This window comes from Anabas testudineus, chromosome 10, assembly GCF_900324465.2.
Source record: "Anabas testudineus chromosome 10, fAnaTes1.2, whole genome shotgun sequence".
Classification (NCBI taxonomy): domain Eukaryota; kingdom Metazoa; phylum Chordata; class Actinopteri; order Anabantiformes; family Anabantidae; genus Anabas; species Anabas testudineus.
This window is the reverse complement of record NC_046619.1, coordinates 9593175-9610145: the sequence shown is the minus strand read 5'-3', so window position 1 is coordinate 9610145 and position 16971 is coordinate 9593175. Positions and strand designations below refer to the sequence as shown.

General features: G+C 39.0%; 2 protein-coding genes across 2 annotated transcripts; one reads left to right on the top strand and one right to left on the bottom strand.

Annotated features, from left to right (window-relative positions):
- The first annotated feature begins 6567 nt into the window (after positions 1-6567).
- Positions 6568-12300, top strand: zdhhc15b (zinc finger DHHC-type palmitoyltransferase 15b). The gene is made up of 11 exons (XM_026358515.1): positions 6568-6706; positions 7111-7137; positions 7243-7337; positions 7459-7579; positions 7904-7973; positions 8310-8342; positions 8427-8547; positions 8735-8867; positions 9307-9433; positions 9753-9871; positions 10331-12300. The coding sequence occupies exons 1-11, from the start codon at positions 6589-6591 to the stop codon at positions 10372-10374; spliced, it is 1008 nt and encodes a 335-aa protein (XP_026214300.1). The 5' UTR covers positions 6568-6588; the 3' UTR covers positions 10375-12300.
- Positions 10891-16969, bottom strand: uprt (uracil phosphoribosyltransferase (FUR1) homolog (S. cerevisiae)). The gene is made up of 7 exons (XM_026358516.1): positions 16420-16969; positions 15748-15790; positions 15588-15657; positions 15371-15433; positions 14277-14438; positions 13446-13544; positions 10891-13013 (listed from the first exon to the last, which is right to left on the bottom strand). Exons 1-7 carry the CDS (start codon positions 16644-16646, stop codon positions 12907-12909), a joined length of 771 nt encoding a protein of 256 aa, XP_026214301.1. The 5' UTR covers positions 16647-16969; the 3' UTR covers positions 10891-12906.
- Between the last annotated feature and the right edge of the window lie 2 nt (positions 16970-16971).

Genomic DNA, 16971 nt, shown 5'->3' with positions numbered 1-16971 from the left:
TTACAATATAAATCAATGCCACTGATGGGGTCACCTCGTCAATCAAAGCATTGGTCAGAATATTTATGAGCATGAAATCTTGGAAAACATTCTTTTGAGTATGGTTCAAATAAGGTGCTCATAAACTGCTGTAAGCTACAACAGAAGGAGCAGATGAGCTGTTGTCATCCATATTTTCCTTGTGCCACATTACTACCTTCTTTGCATGGTCTGACTCTGACAGAGTTTCACACATCTGGTTACTAGAGTGCTGAAACATGATTTAACCTTTGACCTCTCACCAACTGGCACGTTGTCCTCTAGTGAGTGGGAATTTTGAAATTTGACATTAGAGGTCAGATAGATATAGGATTTGCTGATTATTGCTTCGTGTCTTGGATGTTTTATTATTGTCTTTCACACGTGCACTAATTTTTTTATGTTTATTTATAGATAATTCATTAATCCTGAGAATGAATGACTGATATATAGAGAGGACATTCTGTTTGTGTATATAGGCAGAACGGTGTGTACTCATGAAGTTTAGTGACAGAAACTCATGGTGGAAGAAGACTGATTTGATCCCATGTGAAGCTGACATGGTTGCGTTGGTAGGAGTGGACCATCAGAACCCAATGAGCCCTTTCCTTGCTTTCTGTGTCAGTCAATTCCCTGCTGCACCATAAGTGAGTAATCTGAGGCAGTATGGGAAAAAGGCATGTTCACGTATTTGTGTTATTGCTGTTATGTGCTCTCTGTGTTCTCCCTGTCTGTTCTGTCAGGCAGAAGACGGAAAGAGAAAAAAAACCCATTTTTGTGCCTAAATTAATTTCCTGTAGCAAAACATCCAAAGCAATGGTTGTTTTCATCAGTATTCATTTTCCTTTTGTGACTTTGTTTCATGGAAAGAGTGCAAGCTGCTGATAAGTGTCCTTGGAGAATACTGGCTGGTGTAAAATACAAGACAAAGAGTACCTAAACCTGTGGGATGATAGACTTTCCAGCTGCCACCTGTGTCCAGTGCAGCGCTCTTTCTTTTCCACAGCCTCTGTTTGTATCTCACCAGTGGCACTTAACAACCACATCCTTTTAACGCAGCCAGATACTGTAACGCGCATTGATACAACCAACGGTATTGACGGAAAGTTAATTTGAGGTGATTAAAGTGAGTTTCAGTGAGCGGATGCCTTTTGTTCTCATTATCTCAGCGGCGAGGAGGATCATCTCCAGATCAGATTTTCCACAGGATATTTTTCAGTGGCAAAGAGAGTGGTTAGGTTTAGACAGAGAACAGTGTTTCAGCTTTCAGAGTGGCTCTTAGAAGTGACAAAGCTGCAACCATTGTCTTTTGATGTTCTGCATCATATATTACCTCAGACACAATGTCTTATTATGTCACTGAGGATAACGCAATTCATCCGTTTGATGACAAGCCAGGTGATGGTGATGAAATACATTGACAAGAATGAATAAAAAGAGCTCTGTGCACGTGAAGAGGAGAAGTTGCCCTCAACTGCATGACATCCACAAGGCGTACTGAAATGCCTTTAATAAAATACAAACAGCCGTCCTTCATAGCATGGCTATTGAAGTTTCCATGATTGTTGAAGACACACAGGTCTCCACCCTTGAGAAGATTTATTTTCACACATGCTGGGTGAGGTGTCTGCAATTCCTCCCCACCCTGTCATTGTTTGTTCTGCTGTTAAGTGTGAATATGAGCAGAGACCAGGCAGAAACATAACCTTGTTTAAGGGCTTCTCCGGCCCCGCCGAGTACCGTTTGCTGATGTCACACGAACCCAACAGCTTTCCAGACATCTGTAGTCTGCCGTGTCCGTCAGTGGGGCGAGAACCAAACCTTGAGGCTCCGCAGTTGTCCTCAGAGTCAGAACATTTGGCTGCATGACGTAAAAATGCAGAAATGACATGTATTATTCTCCATTCCAACATGATTTATTCACGCATTTGTTAAGCAATACAACAAGTTTCAATACTTTTTTCAGTGCAGTACGCTGGTGTTAATAGGTTAATGGTAGAATACATTGAATCTTTTTCTGTGCTGTGTTAAGTTGAATTGCAAATGACGTGTGTGACTTGGTCCTGTAAAGTAATGGCTGTGTTTTCTCGTACTGGTCTGTCGCTCTAATTACTCCTGTACTGAAGTCAGATTTTTGCACACATACATTTTGTCAAAACGCAGGCTACTCAACTCAACTCAACTCAACTCAACTCAACTCTTTGATCACCTGGACGCACACCAATGACAATATGTTCAGATGAATGCAGACTTTCCAATATGTACTCCATACTGACTTCAAACAGATGCACACATGATGAATTCCCTGTCCAGACACTGAAGCATGCAGAGAATGAAATGGAAATCCTATCAAACTCAATACTGCATCATCTTGCAAAAAGAAAAAAAAAAAAAATAGACAGACATACAGTCTGAAAACACACACAAAACAAGTAATACCCCCATCCCTCTTCCCCACACACATACGCACATGAGCCTGGTTGCTCCCATACATACTTAAACGCACACCTCCCGAATGAATCACCCTCCCGAGTGCCTAGCATCATCAGCATTCCCTGAATCAGCCATCACTGCAGAGCACAACTGCATGACACGAGAGTCTCAGGGGTCAAATGAAATGCACACTCTAAGTGCCACTTCATCTTCAAGGCATAACAGTAAGCAGCAGCTCGAGAGCAAACTCAAATAACACTGGACTGTGTCAGCCATTGTGCTCCTCTTGCCAGTTAATGAGCCTGTATGGTGGTACATTGTAAACCCGGGTCCTTTTGCACTTTTCTGCAGCTACGCTTGACTTCTCCCCAAATGGGCTCTTCTCCAGCCCCTACTGTCTGTTTATGTAGCCTACCACCAAGGCAGCGTGGAATGCACCTCCAACACGCTCCGCTCACACACATCTCTGAGAAGAGGAGTCTGCCTCAACCTGCTGATACGAACTGTTTGTGTTTTATTTTTACACAAGGGTAAATGTTTTGATTAAAAGGCCGTTACTATTTTGCTAGTCACAATGGCTTTGTAGTGGAGGGGTTTGCGGCTGTGCTGATGGATGGACGGCCGCTCCCTGCCTCCAGTGAGCAGTTGAATGAGAGAGGAGCTGTCATCACCTGGCTGCCGACACTGTTGCCTGAAGAGAGAGAGAAAAGCAGGGGGGAGGGGGGGGGTGGGGGTCAAAGAGAACACGATGGCGAGCCAGCGACGGACAGTGTGCTGAAGTGGGAGAAGATGACATAGAAAGGAGTAGGCCTAAAAAAAGAGGGGAGAAAATGTGTGATGGAAGAGGAGAGGTCAGTACTGGGTGCAGCTCACCTCACACCCCTGTCCCAGAAGGCACTGCACAGAGTCTGTGTTACGTAAAAGGAGAAGAACAGGTGGTGCCGTGAAGATAACATCAGTTCTCTATGAAGCCTATGATCAACAGACCTGCTGGGTTGTTCAAGTCCATGGTGAAATGCTCCAGTGACTCTGGAGTCCCATGACATGATGAAAGGTTTCACAGCATCCAGTAATGGGGGGAGTATACGACTAGTTGCTACGCATTGTGTTGGATGGCCACGCCAGAGGATGATGGCATGCTATAAATCTTCAGAGCAAAAGAACTGAAGCTGTGATGGTCTTCCCGGCTGAAGATCAGTTTGTTTCTGCGAGGCTTTCTCTCTTTTTGTGTCTCACAAAAATAACTACGAGCTATAAAACACACAAGTCTATGTTCAAACAAATCTAATTAGTAGCCGAACTGTATACCACACCACACACACACACACACACACACACACACACACACACACACACACACACACACAAACATTCATCAAGAGGCCTCTGCTCTTTTGATGCACATATCAAAACTTGCGAAGTGGGGTGAACACAGCTAATGAGTTTGTGTTAAATAACATTCGATTTTAATGACATTCATGTTTAAATTTCATATTCTCTACAGAGCAGTCAGTGGAGGTGCATTGTAAACTAATCAGATCATGTCTTATTATGAAAAGACTACAATCAGATTTTAAAACAGGCGCACAGTGCCTCCTGTTGGGGATTTATTTTGTTCCATTTTAATTCAAAGTGGACACAGAAATAAAATAAGGAAAATGTGCAGTTTTGTCTTTAGCTGAGCAGTTTGTCTGAATAGCTTGTCTAAGCTGATTATAGGATTGTCAGTGCGCCATCTTATTAGTTTCATCACACCCTTCGACAGCAGAGGAGATACTGAGATGTGGAAAAAATGAAGCAATGGTGCAATGCTGAAAATGTATTATTTCATGGTCTAAGTCACTTGTTTTCATCTTTATGTTATATTAATGCAACACTACATATGATTTGTTGTATGTTTACTTTTAACACACACCTGGCTTATTAGCTGTGTCCAAAAAACCATAGTGTCATTAGTTTTCAAAAGCATTGTGACAGAGGTGTGTGTGCGTGTATGTGTGCAGCATGACACAAAAAGCATGCGCCCTGACCCTCCATTTAAACACTGTTGCAATAATCTTGCAGAGAATGTCAAGCAGTGAAAGGAGAATTACGTTTGCCTCAGCCTGAGAGGATGAGGAAGAAGCTGTTAATTTCCAACAGGGCGAGAGAACTGACATCTGTCACCATCCGGTGTGAGCATCTGGAGACACCGCACTCCTGTACCTCAAATTAAATGATAACACAGTGGCACGGAGAAGACAAAACCACAGCAAACTGTTCTCGTCGATGAGTGCCAGGCAGTGTCACTATGCAACAGTACTTGTCATCAATTAATCCTTCAGCATCATTAGCTTTGATATTAAGAGGAACAGCACGAAGACTTGGATAAACAAAGCATTGAAAAGACTGGCTGTCACAGGGCTGAACCTGACGCCCCAGAGAGACTAACACACAACCCTTTTTATCTCCTCAGTGATCATCGAGCACCTACAGGTTCCACCTCATGCTTCGATGGTGTGACAAGAAGCCATTGTGCAAATATTAATCACAGCTTCCAGCACTTTCTGACCAAATACTGATACTGACTATTACACTTGCAGGAGTAGATGGTGTTTCCACAGTTAATTCAACATGTGACATCTTGTCCTCACTTAAAGCAAAAATGAATTAGAAGGATATTATTGTGTCCTGCACATATTCTTTCTGCACATAAACAAGAGCACATATTACTTAAGATACTGTAAAGATCACTGTACTTATAGGTCTGCTGTTGTAAAACTACATACACATTCAGTATGTTTCTACATAGAAGAAGTCAGAAGTCCCCTCCAAAGAGTCACCTTACCTTCCAACAGAAGAATATGGTTAAATCAAATGCACCTACAGTACCGGGAAGGAACAACACTCCTCTCAGTTGCACTTTGCTAAAGGTTATGTTTACTGCCTTTGTCCTTTTGTTCTGTCTTTTCTGTGTGGTGTGTCCATCTATGTATGTGAGATTTATTTATTATTTGATTTCATTTCTTCAGTAAGAGAGCATGAACCACGCAACACACGGCAAGAAAATAAATGTGCTCTGCCTTGAATCGATTTTTGAATGTCTCAAAAGTTCCATCAGCACATGTTTATTTGAATGAATACACTGGGTTCAGGTCCACCTGAGATCCCACAGGATATTACTTGTCAACCCTGACCTCTCTTTCACCCTTTTTTGTCAGTGCTCTCAGCTCAACAGGCCATGCTTGTGTCTTATATCATAGAGACCTAACTTCTATTACAGTTACATGTATGTCTAAGTGTGAGGAGTAACAAAAGAGGTGCAGAACAAGTATTATGGAGATGTCCTGTTTAGAATAGTACATCTCTTAGCCTCTCATCAAAGTACATGTTTATGTTTTGTATTTATGTTGAAAGAAAAAAAATTGTATTTTCTGATTTAACTGTCTTAACATAGACTCTCAAATGTCAATATGTCCCAGGAATTACTTAGTGTGTTAGCTGGGGCCATTCTAAGAGAGCTTGAAATAAAATCTTAAAAATGTTGAAAGTTTTTTGGTGTTGCTCCTAAGGGCTGGCAAAGAGTCCCCAAATTTAATGTACAGTGTTTGTGGAAATAAAATTAAAGCAGGAAAAAAAAAAGTGGAACATAGAAGACCGCCAACAACTTTTCTAGTTATTTAAAGAAAGTGACACCATAATTAGTGTAGCAGACATAGAGAATAAACTGCCAACCATAATGAAGCTTTTTGGCAGTAAATGCTAAACACTACCTCATATCATTGCCAGACAGAATGCAAATTATCGCATTTGTTTCTGTTTTAACTTTATGTTTGAATCTTTGGTTATATCATGTCATATCATAGTTATGTGTAATCATATTTGTTCTTAATAAATATAGACATGAGATTGCTGTCAATTGTGGAATACTAGGTTGATGGGAATTTGTATTTTTACTTTGGTTTTCCTTTGTATTCAGGCGTTGGGTATTCGTGAGGTGTGATGAATTTAAAGATCACAACAGCATTTTCTGTGTAGAAATAAAATGATTGTTTTAGTCTGGCTGCTGTGGTGCGGTGAATCGCTCCCCGATGTCACTGATGGATAAAGCCCAGGAATAATAGTCGAGCGCTGATACGAACAGCGGTTAGATGGAATATGGCTCTCTCCAGAGGTTTGAGATGCTGTCAAAGGGTTTTCTCTTGGATACCTGTCCTTATTATAACCTCGGTGGTATTGTGGTCTTACTACGCCTACGTGTTTGAGTTATGTCTTTGTAAGTATGACAGACTCTTCTGGTTTGTTGTGATTTTGACCGTTTAACTGTAGACAACGCAGATTGTGAGTGTTGACAAAATAACGTTGTAGACAGAGCAGGAGCTAGCAAAGGAGGCGGAAGTGGATTAGGGTGTTCGCTTTTGTTTGGTTAACGCAACGTTTACCTTAACAAATAACTCGTAATTTAATGTCTCATTACCTATAAGAGGTCGGCGTTAACTGTGTATTCATACAAAGACTGACTACTATTGTTGTGCCTCTTACTTTGTCAACCTGGCTAGTAATGTTAGCCGTAAAGCTTCCTCTTCTGAATAATGAAGCCGGTGGTATAAGAAATAGTTATTGTTAGCTACAGTGTGCCTGTCTTGTGGTTTTATTTTATCATTCTCTTATTTCTTACAGTTACACTCACGAACACATTAGAAAAAGGTGAGTTACCCACTCATTTGTACGCTGTTGTTACACAACAAATAAAGATCAGGTGATTGTTGTTGTTTTCCCATATTATTGTATGTGTATGTTTTGTGTTTTCAGTTGTTTATCTACTAGTATTTCATGTTTGCTTTGTGATGTTCTCCTGGACCTACTGGAAGTCAATCTTTACACCTCCTGCTTCACCATGCAAAAAGGTATCTGTAACTCTTAAAGATGACAGACTGAGCCTACAATTATTTGTTTACTGTACCATAAGCGAGATCTGGAATTTAAAATAAACCTAATTTTGGCACTGATGCATGTTTGATGCTCTAGTTTCAGCTGTCATACTCAGACAAGCAAAGATACGAGATGGAAGAGAGGCCAGATGCACAGAAACAAATCCTGGTTGAGATTGCAAAGAAACTGCCCATCTTCACGCGAGCTCAATCTGGAGGTAGACCCTGTCAAGTTTATATTTTCCCCCTGTAAGAATACAATATACTATAGTAGTATTCATTTTTTTGCCATAGGTTCAAACCACTAGGTTAACATGTCATGTATATTAGCCACAGTCTATCATCTGGCACATGATCTGTGTACGTTGAAAGCAAGTAGGCTACAACAATTAGCTTTGTGTATCCCCATACTGAGTAATCAGCCAATGTATTTCTTTCATTAGTGCTGATTGCAAAGACTAAGTTAGAGGCAGCATGAAGGAAGTGAAGGGTAAGCTCAGCTCAGATGTCATTCATTTAACTGGACATCCTCTTGTCTCCAGCTATCAGGTTCTGTGACCGTTGCCAGGTACTGAAGCCTGACCGCTGTCACCACTGCTCGGTTTGTGAAACGTAAGTCACCCTTTTCCCCTCAATCCATTTAACTAAGGAGATTGGCCTTAAGAAAGAAGATATTCGTTGGTTCTGATAATTAGAAGGTGTTGCGTTGTTGGCACACTACCTCTTAGGAAGAATATCCTAATGATCAATCAGAGCAGTGGTTTACGAAAAGGGATCAGCAGAATATTGGTAGATTAAAAGCTGTAAGTCAAAAAGAAGTAAGACATTAGTATGTATTTACTGCTTTAACATCGCGTCCACATATGTAAAATAACACAAGTTTACTTCTTTGACATAGCGTCCACATATGTAAAATAAAACAAGTTATGTTATATTTTTTCTTTTAAGATGTGTCTTGAAAATGGACCATCACTGCCCCTGGTAAGTTTTACCTTCAATCAATCAATTCGGTACAATCAATTTATGTATGAACTTTGTTCACACCGGAATTTCTTTGTCTTTTAGGGTAAACAACTGTGTGGGCTTTTCCAACTACAAGTTTTTCCTGCTTTTCCTCTCCTACTCGATGCTTTATTGTATATACATTGCAGCAACAGTCTTTCAGTATTTCCTCAAATTCTGGGTGGTGAGTATTTATGAGTCTAAACTATCATTGTCATGCATCATCTGCTACTACAGTCATACCACATGTTTGAGCTGTAGTCAGCACTATTGCAATTTCACAACAATGGAGAGCTAAACTTCCTGTTGTTATCCCATTTCAAAGCCCACAATTTTCTCAGGTTTCTAGTTCTCTTGTTTCTCTCTCTCAGGGGGATTTTCCAAATAAGTCTGCAAAGTTCCATATCCTCTTCCTCATGTTTGTGGCGCTCATGTTCTTCGTCAGTCTTATGTTCCTCTTTGGCTATCACTGTTGGTTGGTGGCCAAGAACAGATCCACTTTAGGTGAGGGTTTGCATATTTATTTGAAAACTCCTTAGATTCTGCTCATTAACCTGCTCCCTCACTGCTTAAAAGATTGATTGATGATTTGCTGGAGGCCTTTGTTTTGTTTTTAAACATACACTCACTGGAGTTGTACTGGTGTGCATTATCTTAATATAGTATACTCCAGTAAGAATCAACCACCTACTGTGACTTTAATTATAATCATATAGTAGAATTATCACCTTTCTGACAGCTTTAGCAAAAACTCTGAAATTATAAATTATAAAAATTATATATATATATATATATATGAAAATAGAATTTATGGCAGAGCAGCTGCATTGGATTGAATTAGTTTGTAGACATGTACATAACAAACTGGCCACTTCATATATGTATATGTGGAGATTTAATTATGAAAACATATTTTAACCCACAGCTGTCTTTCCTTTTCTAGAGGCCTTCTCAGCTCCAGTTTTTGTAACTGGACCAGACAAAAATGGGTTCAATGTTGGCATACGTAAAAACCTGGAGCAAGTGTTTGGAGAGGATCGGAGACTGTGGTTCATCCCTGTCTTGACAAGGTAGGGTTATTGCCAAGACACAGCTTATTCTCCTCTTCTTACTTATTAATACATGTGCTCTTAATTTTTGAGCACATCTATGTATGTATGTATAATATGCTTTATACATAGAATCAAAACACTGAACAAAACAATACTACATAAATTGCTATGATAACTAAGAAAGCAATTAAGTATATAATGAAATGTAGGGGAGAAGGATGGTTGAGGAGGGTGGAGCTGATGACTAAAATGTAGAATGAGAAACTGTAAAATTATATGAGAGTGGGTAATATTAATCGTTACCTTAACTAGATCTATTTTCTTCTTGTAATGTCAGCCAGGGAAATGGCCACTATTTTCCCTTGAAGAGTCAGAGTTCTGAGTTTCAGAACCCCTTATTAGCTAATGAGGACATGTGGGAAGAGTCAGATGATGGATCTGAGGAAGGAAGCTTGGGTGAGTCACTTTTTTGTATTTTGACAAATACTTTGCAGCACAATCAAAGATTGCTCAGCAGCAATGTAGATCATGTGACTTTTTAAATAATTTATAAAGCCACATTTCTGAGAGTTCTGTACTAAAAAGGTGCTTATTTTAAGCTGCCTAATGTCCTACAATAATCCCCATAATCTTAATGGCATCACCAGTTCCTTCTAATTAGGTTTTTAAGCATAATAATGCATTACCAATCAAAACAGTTGGCACTACACTACCACATTGAATTTCACTGATCTGGTGAAACTAATTTCCTACCATAAACATTTGTAATAGTTTGTTGTATTTGAATTCTGACCATAATATTCTTCCACCACCTGGTGGTCACATGCAACGCAACTGTATAAGCTCAATCAATTAAAGCCAAATGAAACAGAAGTCTTCATTTACATGATGAACCTTATTTCTTTTTCATTTCAGTTGAAGATCAAGACCCCTCTGTTACCATAGAGATGGAGGAATAATATATTAATGTAAAGACAATTTACACTGTTATAGAGAGTGTACATTAATATTACATACAGTGTACCATGAGGCAAATGCATTCCAGATCATGTGGATGTTCAGACACAGCAAAATCCGGAGGGGGCCAAACCTGTGGATAAAAACCTGCATTTGGATTTTATTACTTCTACAAAGGTGTTTTTCATAGTAATGAGTAGAGGAACTCATAGATGCCCTACAACAGCATCACCTCTCTTCTCATCAATGGATAAACAACAGTATCAGTTTGATTTAGAAAAAAACATGTTTCAGATATTACTTCACATACAAAGGCAACTCTTATTTACCATGGGTTTGTTTCCTGTGGTTGTTCATCTCGAGGCACAGACCTCTTTGGGTTTAGAAATTACTGTTGATTGGAAAGCTTCTGTTTGGCACTGTGCTGCTACAGGTCTCTGTTTCAGTGTCGAGCTGAGCTTACCTGAACTGACCTCAGCTGTATAGACTCTGCCTGTTTGGGTCTTGCACCATATAAGTTTTTTTTTTTCCAATGTGCATAAACATATTAGAATACCTAACTTAACCTGCGCCTTATCAATGTATTTATTCCTGTGTTTTGGGAGTAGATTTCTCCTGCGAATGTATCAAGCATCCCGATGGGAGTGTAACAGAACCTACCATATGTACTCATCATAACTATTGATTTTAAAAGCCTATTACTGATCAGACTGGTGAAAGTAATAAAAACAAAAATAGGATTCATCTGTAGGTATGTTTCAAACCTGTAGTTTATTAAGTTGTAAAATTAATGCTGAATTCTCAAGTGGACGATTAACATAATGTTGATATTTTTCAGTGGACTGCCTGAATATGCTGTATATCATTTACCTAAATCTTTATGGCTACATTGCTGTTTAATACAGAAATTATCTCCTTTGGGTTTTAAGTCTGGGACAAGCATGCAAGACATACTGTGATACACATTTTCTAAAATAATTACTACTTTCTTGTTTTCTACCATATCAGCCATCCTTAGTAAGACGACACTTTTGTGTGGATGCAAGAAAGAAAGTGAAGTAAAAAAAGCTTTTATCATAGGCACAAAATCACACATAGAAGACATCGGATTCTTCCATGTCTGATTTTCATTTTAGATCTTTGTGAACATGGAGATAACTGTTTGTGTGTGAGTGTATGTGTATATATCTACACTGCTCAAAAAATGAAGGGAGCACTTGAATCACACATCAGATCTTGATGAGTGAATTAGTCAAGTTAAAAATCTATGATTTATTAAAGAATTCATTTTTTAATTTTGTATAATTAGTTCAGAAACAAATGATACCATACAGTGAAACCAAAGTCATTAACGTATCGGTGGTTGTCGTCTGGTTTTTGCATCTAAGCAAGTGAAATTGATTCACAATCACTTGTGCTTCCTAAATGGACAGATTGATGTCCCTGATATGTAACCGACTTGGTGTTATATTATGATGATTAAGTGTTCCCTTACTTTTTTTAACGGTGTATAAAATTACTGAGCCTCATTCACTGGTTGGTAGAGGTCAGTAGTCTTCTGCAATATAATGTTCTATTTATTTTCTACCTGTATGTATTTACATTTTTTAAAACCAATGAAAATGATTCTCCTATTAAGATGTATGGACTTATGTCACTTATGTATTTAGCCAGTGGAATTAGTTGAAAAACATTACAGTTTCTGAGTACATCCACTTATCCAGTATGAGAAAAAAGTTGGGCCTTTATCAAACCTTTCTGTGGTTTGATATTGAGACTCTGCTTCATCAGATCAGTCTTTTTTTACTGCTGGGTAAGTAAAGTGCTGCTTATGTCTGAGAAATCTGAGAATTCTCTTGATTAAAATGTGTGTTGTTGAGGTATGATTATGTGTTTGAAATCACATATAAAACATTAGGAAAGATGTGGATGTTGAGTCTTGTGTTGGTTTATTATGTTTTTTTTCCCTGTGACTGTACTGCTACAGGCAGTGTCTGTATATGTTGTTCCATCAAGTGACACTTAAAATATTGAGGCAATGTGCTTTTATCAAATAGTAGGATATTTATATATGAGAAAATAACAAATTATACTCAGCAGTTAAATATTGCTGGAGCACATGTGCTCCCTTTTGAATTGTCGTTGGAGTAGGGTATGACGTTGTTGCGCTTCCCTTTTTAAACACCTCTGGAAAAAAAGACACCGTTTCATTCGCCTTTTCCATCTGTTAACAAATATAAATTCTTTATTGATCCATCAGTCATTGTAACATGCAAAATAAAATGATCCAAGCTGAACTCTTTAAATTATTGTGTTGTTTTCTCCCTATGAATACTCACAGCAACAAACATAATAAATACAACTGATTATATAGTGTACATATAATTTCATAGTGATTTAGGAGCTTTGGAGATAGTAGCATTTTGGCACAACAAGGAGAACATGAGATACATTCAAATAAACAAGACATACATATCAGTATAGAAATATACCCAAAGCAATTTGCAGATCATGTTCCTCAGGTTGTCCTGGGTTTAGTCAGTGCCAAAGTATCTTTGTCCAAAATGTGTCGGAGCCACTGGGTGAACCTCCGTAGTCAAGATGGTGATATCTGGAAACTCCTGAATTATAGATTTGGCTCCTAGGGAGGAAAAATTTCATATTTTATATTTTTCCTTTTTCAAAGGATAACATGCCCTTCAAATGTCAATATTTATTGTGTCTGTGTGTGCATTTTGGCTTGATAACAGCCCTAGGAGTAATAAAGAAATAAATATTTCTCTAGGAAATCATTAATATCCACATTCAATGTCTTGACTCTTGGTAATAAATGGAGAGAGTATAAACTCCTGGTACAATTTCAGACATTAACTGAATGTCCCATCAAATTTAAATCCTTAAAATTAGGATCTACTGTGCAATAATGAGCATAAAAAGTGGCACCAAAGATCATTATATAACAGGATACTGTACCAAGACAGTAATCTAATACAACATGAACAGAGGTAAGGGGGAGATAGTAAACAAAAGTAAACTGGTGATGAGCTGCAGTGCGCTGGCTGTGTTGGTATACCGTGAGGTGTGGAGAAAAGGCTGAGGAGGATGATATGTCTGGGCTGGACTCTGTGCTCTATCAGCACCCTCACCGCCTCAATCACCGTGTTCCCTGTACCTGCAGATACAGACAAATTAAGGTTATTCGTAAAACGTTGAGTCACATTGCGATCTTTAGAATATTACTTCAGCTTCCAGAAATAAAACTGTGTTAAGGTAAAACTTTCTACACCGGATAAGGTTAATAAAATATTATTAAAAGCAGATTAAACACATTGCAATGCAACGCATGGCTGCATATCATTGACGCATTATGTTAGCATCTGAAAAGAAAAAAAAGAAAAAAAAAAAGGCAAAGAGCTGTGTGCTGTTTAATGCGCCCATGAGTCTGGGCACTTGGCAGGCTTTAATTTCTGACCCTACCATAAGTTCCATTTTTCTGACATAATGAAGCACACCTACAACCTGGCTTTCTTGCCATCATATTTTTCATAAACGAAGACAGACAAATGCTGCTTTGTGACATTGGGAAACCAGGGCTATTAAGATACTATTTTTGTTGGCCCTCATTATGCCATTCAGCAGCTTGGTGGCCATCTCCCAGGCACTGTATAATTTCCCCCATGAGAGCTATAATTATCAGAACAGTGTGAATGAGCCTGTATCATGTGGAAATGCAGACTTGGTGGTGAAGGTCAACTCAAGGGAGATTTCTCAAAATGAATAAATACATGAAACAGTTTTCACATTTGCACAAAAATGGACATCTCTTGACATTTATGTGCTGCTGGAGATGTTAAACTGGAGTCATCAGTAGGTATCAACTGTGCAACAGCCCTCTATTACTTACTAAGGATGGGGTACATGAGCAGCACTTTTCTCCTGTACACATCTGGAGGGAACTTTGCATAGTAGACCTTGGCTTTCTGTGTCTCCTCATCGCTCTGGATCAGAATCTTGCCAATACGGATGGAGCGGCAGCAGTCCCGGAGACCCTGCTCCATGGCCTCACCTGTGGGGAGAAACACAGGACAGAAGTGGGATCCCAATGTTGTCCATTAAATGAATGTGGACTTTTTTTAACATCATTTATTGTCAGTCAGATGACTGAAGGGTACGTTTAATAAAACACAAGTTATATTGCAATAGGAATCACAGGGGTCTACGGAGAATTTTGATAAACTATGGTGTCATTTCTTTTTTTTTTTCCTCTCTTCAAATAATGATTAACTTGTTATATTGAATGTGATTGTCAAGTAGACACAATGGACAACAATAATAAAAATCACTTTAATACATTCAATTGTGTATGGCTCTGAAAACAAAGTCTGCTTACTCACCACACTACAATGACACAGAGCACAACTGGAAAAGTGCACCTTTATTTAATAATAAATAAAATACCAACACTATGCATACTGTGAACTACTGATGGATAAATAAGAATTCCTGCACATCCATCCATGAGTGTGGTGCCTTTTAGAAAGGGTATTTGAGCTTTACTGGAGTCAATTTAATATTAGACCTCACATTACTGTCATAAAGGAATAACACCCATTCTGCATGTGACTGTAATAACAGTCTCATTAAATGTCAAAAAGACAGAGCAGGTCATTCACCTCCACTGAGTCTCACTGTGATTTCTTCACAGAACATCCTCTGCAAAGTCGAGAACTGTACATATCTCCATGCATTATGCTACAATATAATATTCTATTGTATTATTTAATATTCAAATGATCAATCAATTTTACTGAGAGAAAGGAATTGACACTTGATTGAAAGTGTATAATCCAGCGCACATAATAGCCTGACCTGATGAATAAATGAGGAACAGAATGTACATATGTCTGCCCATATCACATATGCATGGAAGACATATTACATGCCTATGCTGTACAAAGACTCTAATTTGGTAGATGTGCTGCAGCAGGTTTAACTTACCACTCCTCATAATGCTGACTCCACAGTTGCCTCTTTCAAACTTGACACCTTCATACTTGTAGCCTGAGGGATAAAATGAAGTAGGAGCACATTTACCACATAATAATTGGAAACGTCTATTATTTAGTTCTATTTAGCCTCATTTTGGAGTTTCTTACATTCTGTGTCAAACATTTAAACCTAGGTGTTGACTTCGTCATTAGACGGAGACGCTCACCTGTTGGCGTGGTCACAGTACACTCTGAGTAGGGGAGCTGATTCAAACCCTCTTCAACTACTAGTCTGATCTGTTATTGGACAACAAAGTAATATTTATTTCATAACAATACTGCACATATACACACTCGCAGTCTGCAGTAATTCATTTATAGCCTTACCAGTCGGTCAGCGCAAAACACAAAATCTCCTCTGCTGGTTGTCCTGAAAATATAAATATTAATAATATGTTAGGGGTTATCACCCGTTACTCATCACTGTACTACTCACCAGTGATTCTGTCTCTCTTTCATTTTAAATACCTCTAATTTCTTCTTGATTTGCCACACATTTCAGCCTGGTATATTTGGTGTCTTTGGGATCTAAACATATAGTTCTGTAGGTTTAGTAAATGTGCTCGCTGAACAACATTAGGACGGCTGTAGAACTGAGGATATGCATGTGGTTCAGTCACGAAAACCCTGTATGATTAATACTGATGATTCATTAGTTCAGCACCAGCGTTGACACAATATCAGATGCATCAGCACTTTGTACATATGGCAACAGACAAAGAGATTATTCTAAACCAGCATCAGGAGCCCAATAAATGTGCAGTATTTGTTGATATAGTTACATGTAACTTGACTAGCATTTACCTGACTGTAACTTAAAGCTGCCTAAAAATTAAGTGATGCCATATGCTGAGCTTGTTTGACTGCTCCTTATGCCTGGCCATCATCCTTTAGTTTCAGTTCCCTATGAGAGCACCTAGAGGTCTGTCTTGAAAATAAACTGGAGCCATTAAATCTTGAATATCATTGTGTATGAGTGCGATAGGGTTGGGAACTCACTTGTCTCTGATTATGGTCTGTAATTCACGGATCTGGTCGTTGAGAGGGAGCAGTTTGAGCTGAGGTCCCAGGTTTTCCTGGCTGACAGGTTCAATGGTGGCATCAGAGGAGGCATCACCAGAGTCGGGCACTGCGGGGACGGTGCTGCTGTTTGCAAAGCGTACCTGCTTCATCGAGTGCTCTTGGCCACTGTTGACAGTATTCAGCCCCTGATTGTGACATGGCATCCTGAGTATGAGATCAGCCGTTTTGTCTGTGCTGAAGTTTCTTCACCAGCGACCCACTTACTGAGGCTTAACCCGATGTCTGACAAAGGGGACAACGTGCTCTTTCTTTACCTTCGACTCGCGATTATCCGATTCAGACAGCTACCACGCAGAACCTGCTTATAATGTTCACATTGACAAACCTTTAGCTGGTCAGTCACGTCGTGTTATATTTTAACTAATAGCTGACGTTTCCTGAGAAACGTTTTGTGAAGTAGCTAAAGCTGCTCACCTGCTAGCTAACACACACTGACAGCGTTGACGTTAGCCGGATATGACGTAAGCG

Coding starts and splice junctions, on each gene's coding strand:
- zdhhc15b (XM_026358515.1), top strand. CDS start 6,589: ATGGCTCTCTCCAGAGGTTTGAGATGCTGTCAAAGGGTTTTCTCTTGG. Junction 8,868..9,306: donor CAAGAACAGATCCACTTTAG/GTGAGGGTTTGC, acceptor TTCCTTTTCTAG/AGGCCTTCTCAGCTCCAGTT. Junction 9,872..10,330: donor ATCTGAGGAAGGAAGCTTGG/GTGAGTCACTTT, acceptor TTTTCATTTCAG/TTGAAGATCAAGACCCCTCT.
- uprt (XM_026358516.1), bottom strand. CDS start 16,646: ATGCCATGTCACAATCAGGGGCTGAATACTGTCAACAGTGGCCAAGAG. Junction 14,439..15,370: donor AGTCAGCATTATGAGGAGTG/GTAAGTTAAACC, acceptor TTCTCCCCACAG/GTGAGGCCATGGAGCAGGGT. Junction 13,014..13,445: donor CCTTTTCTCCACACCTCACG/GTATACCAACAC, acceptor TTTCCTCCCTAG/GAGCCAAATCTATAATTCAG.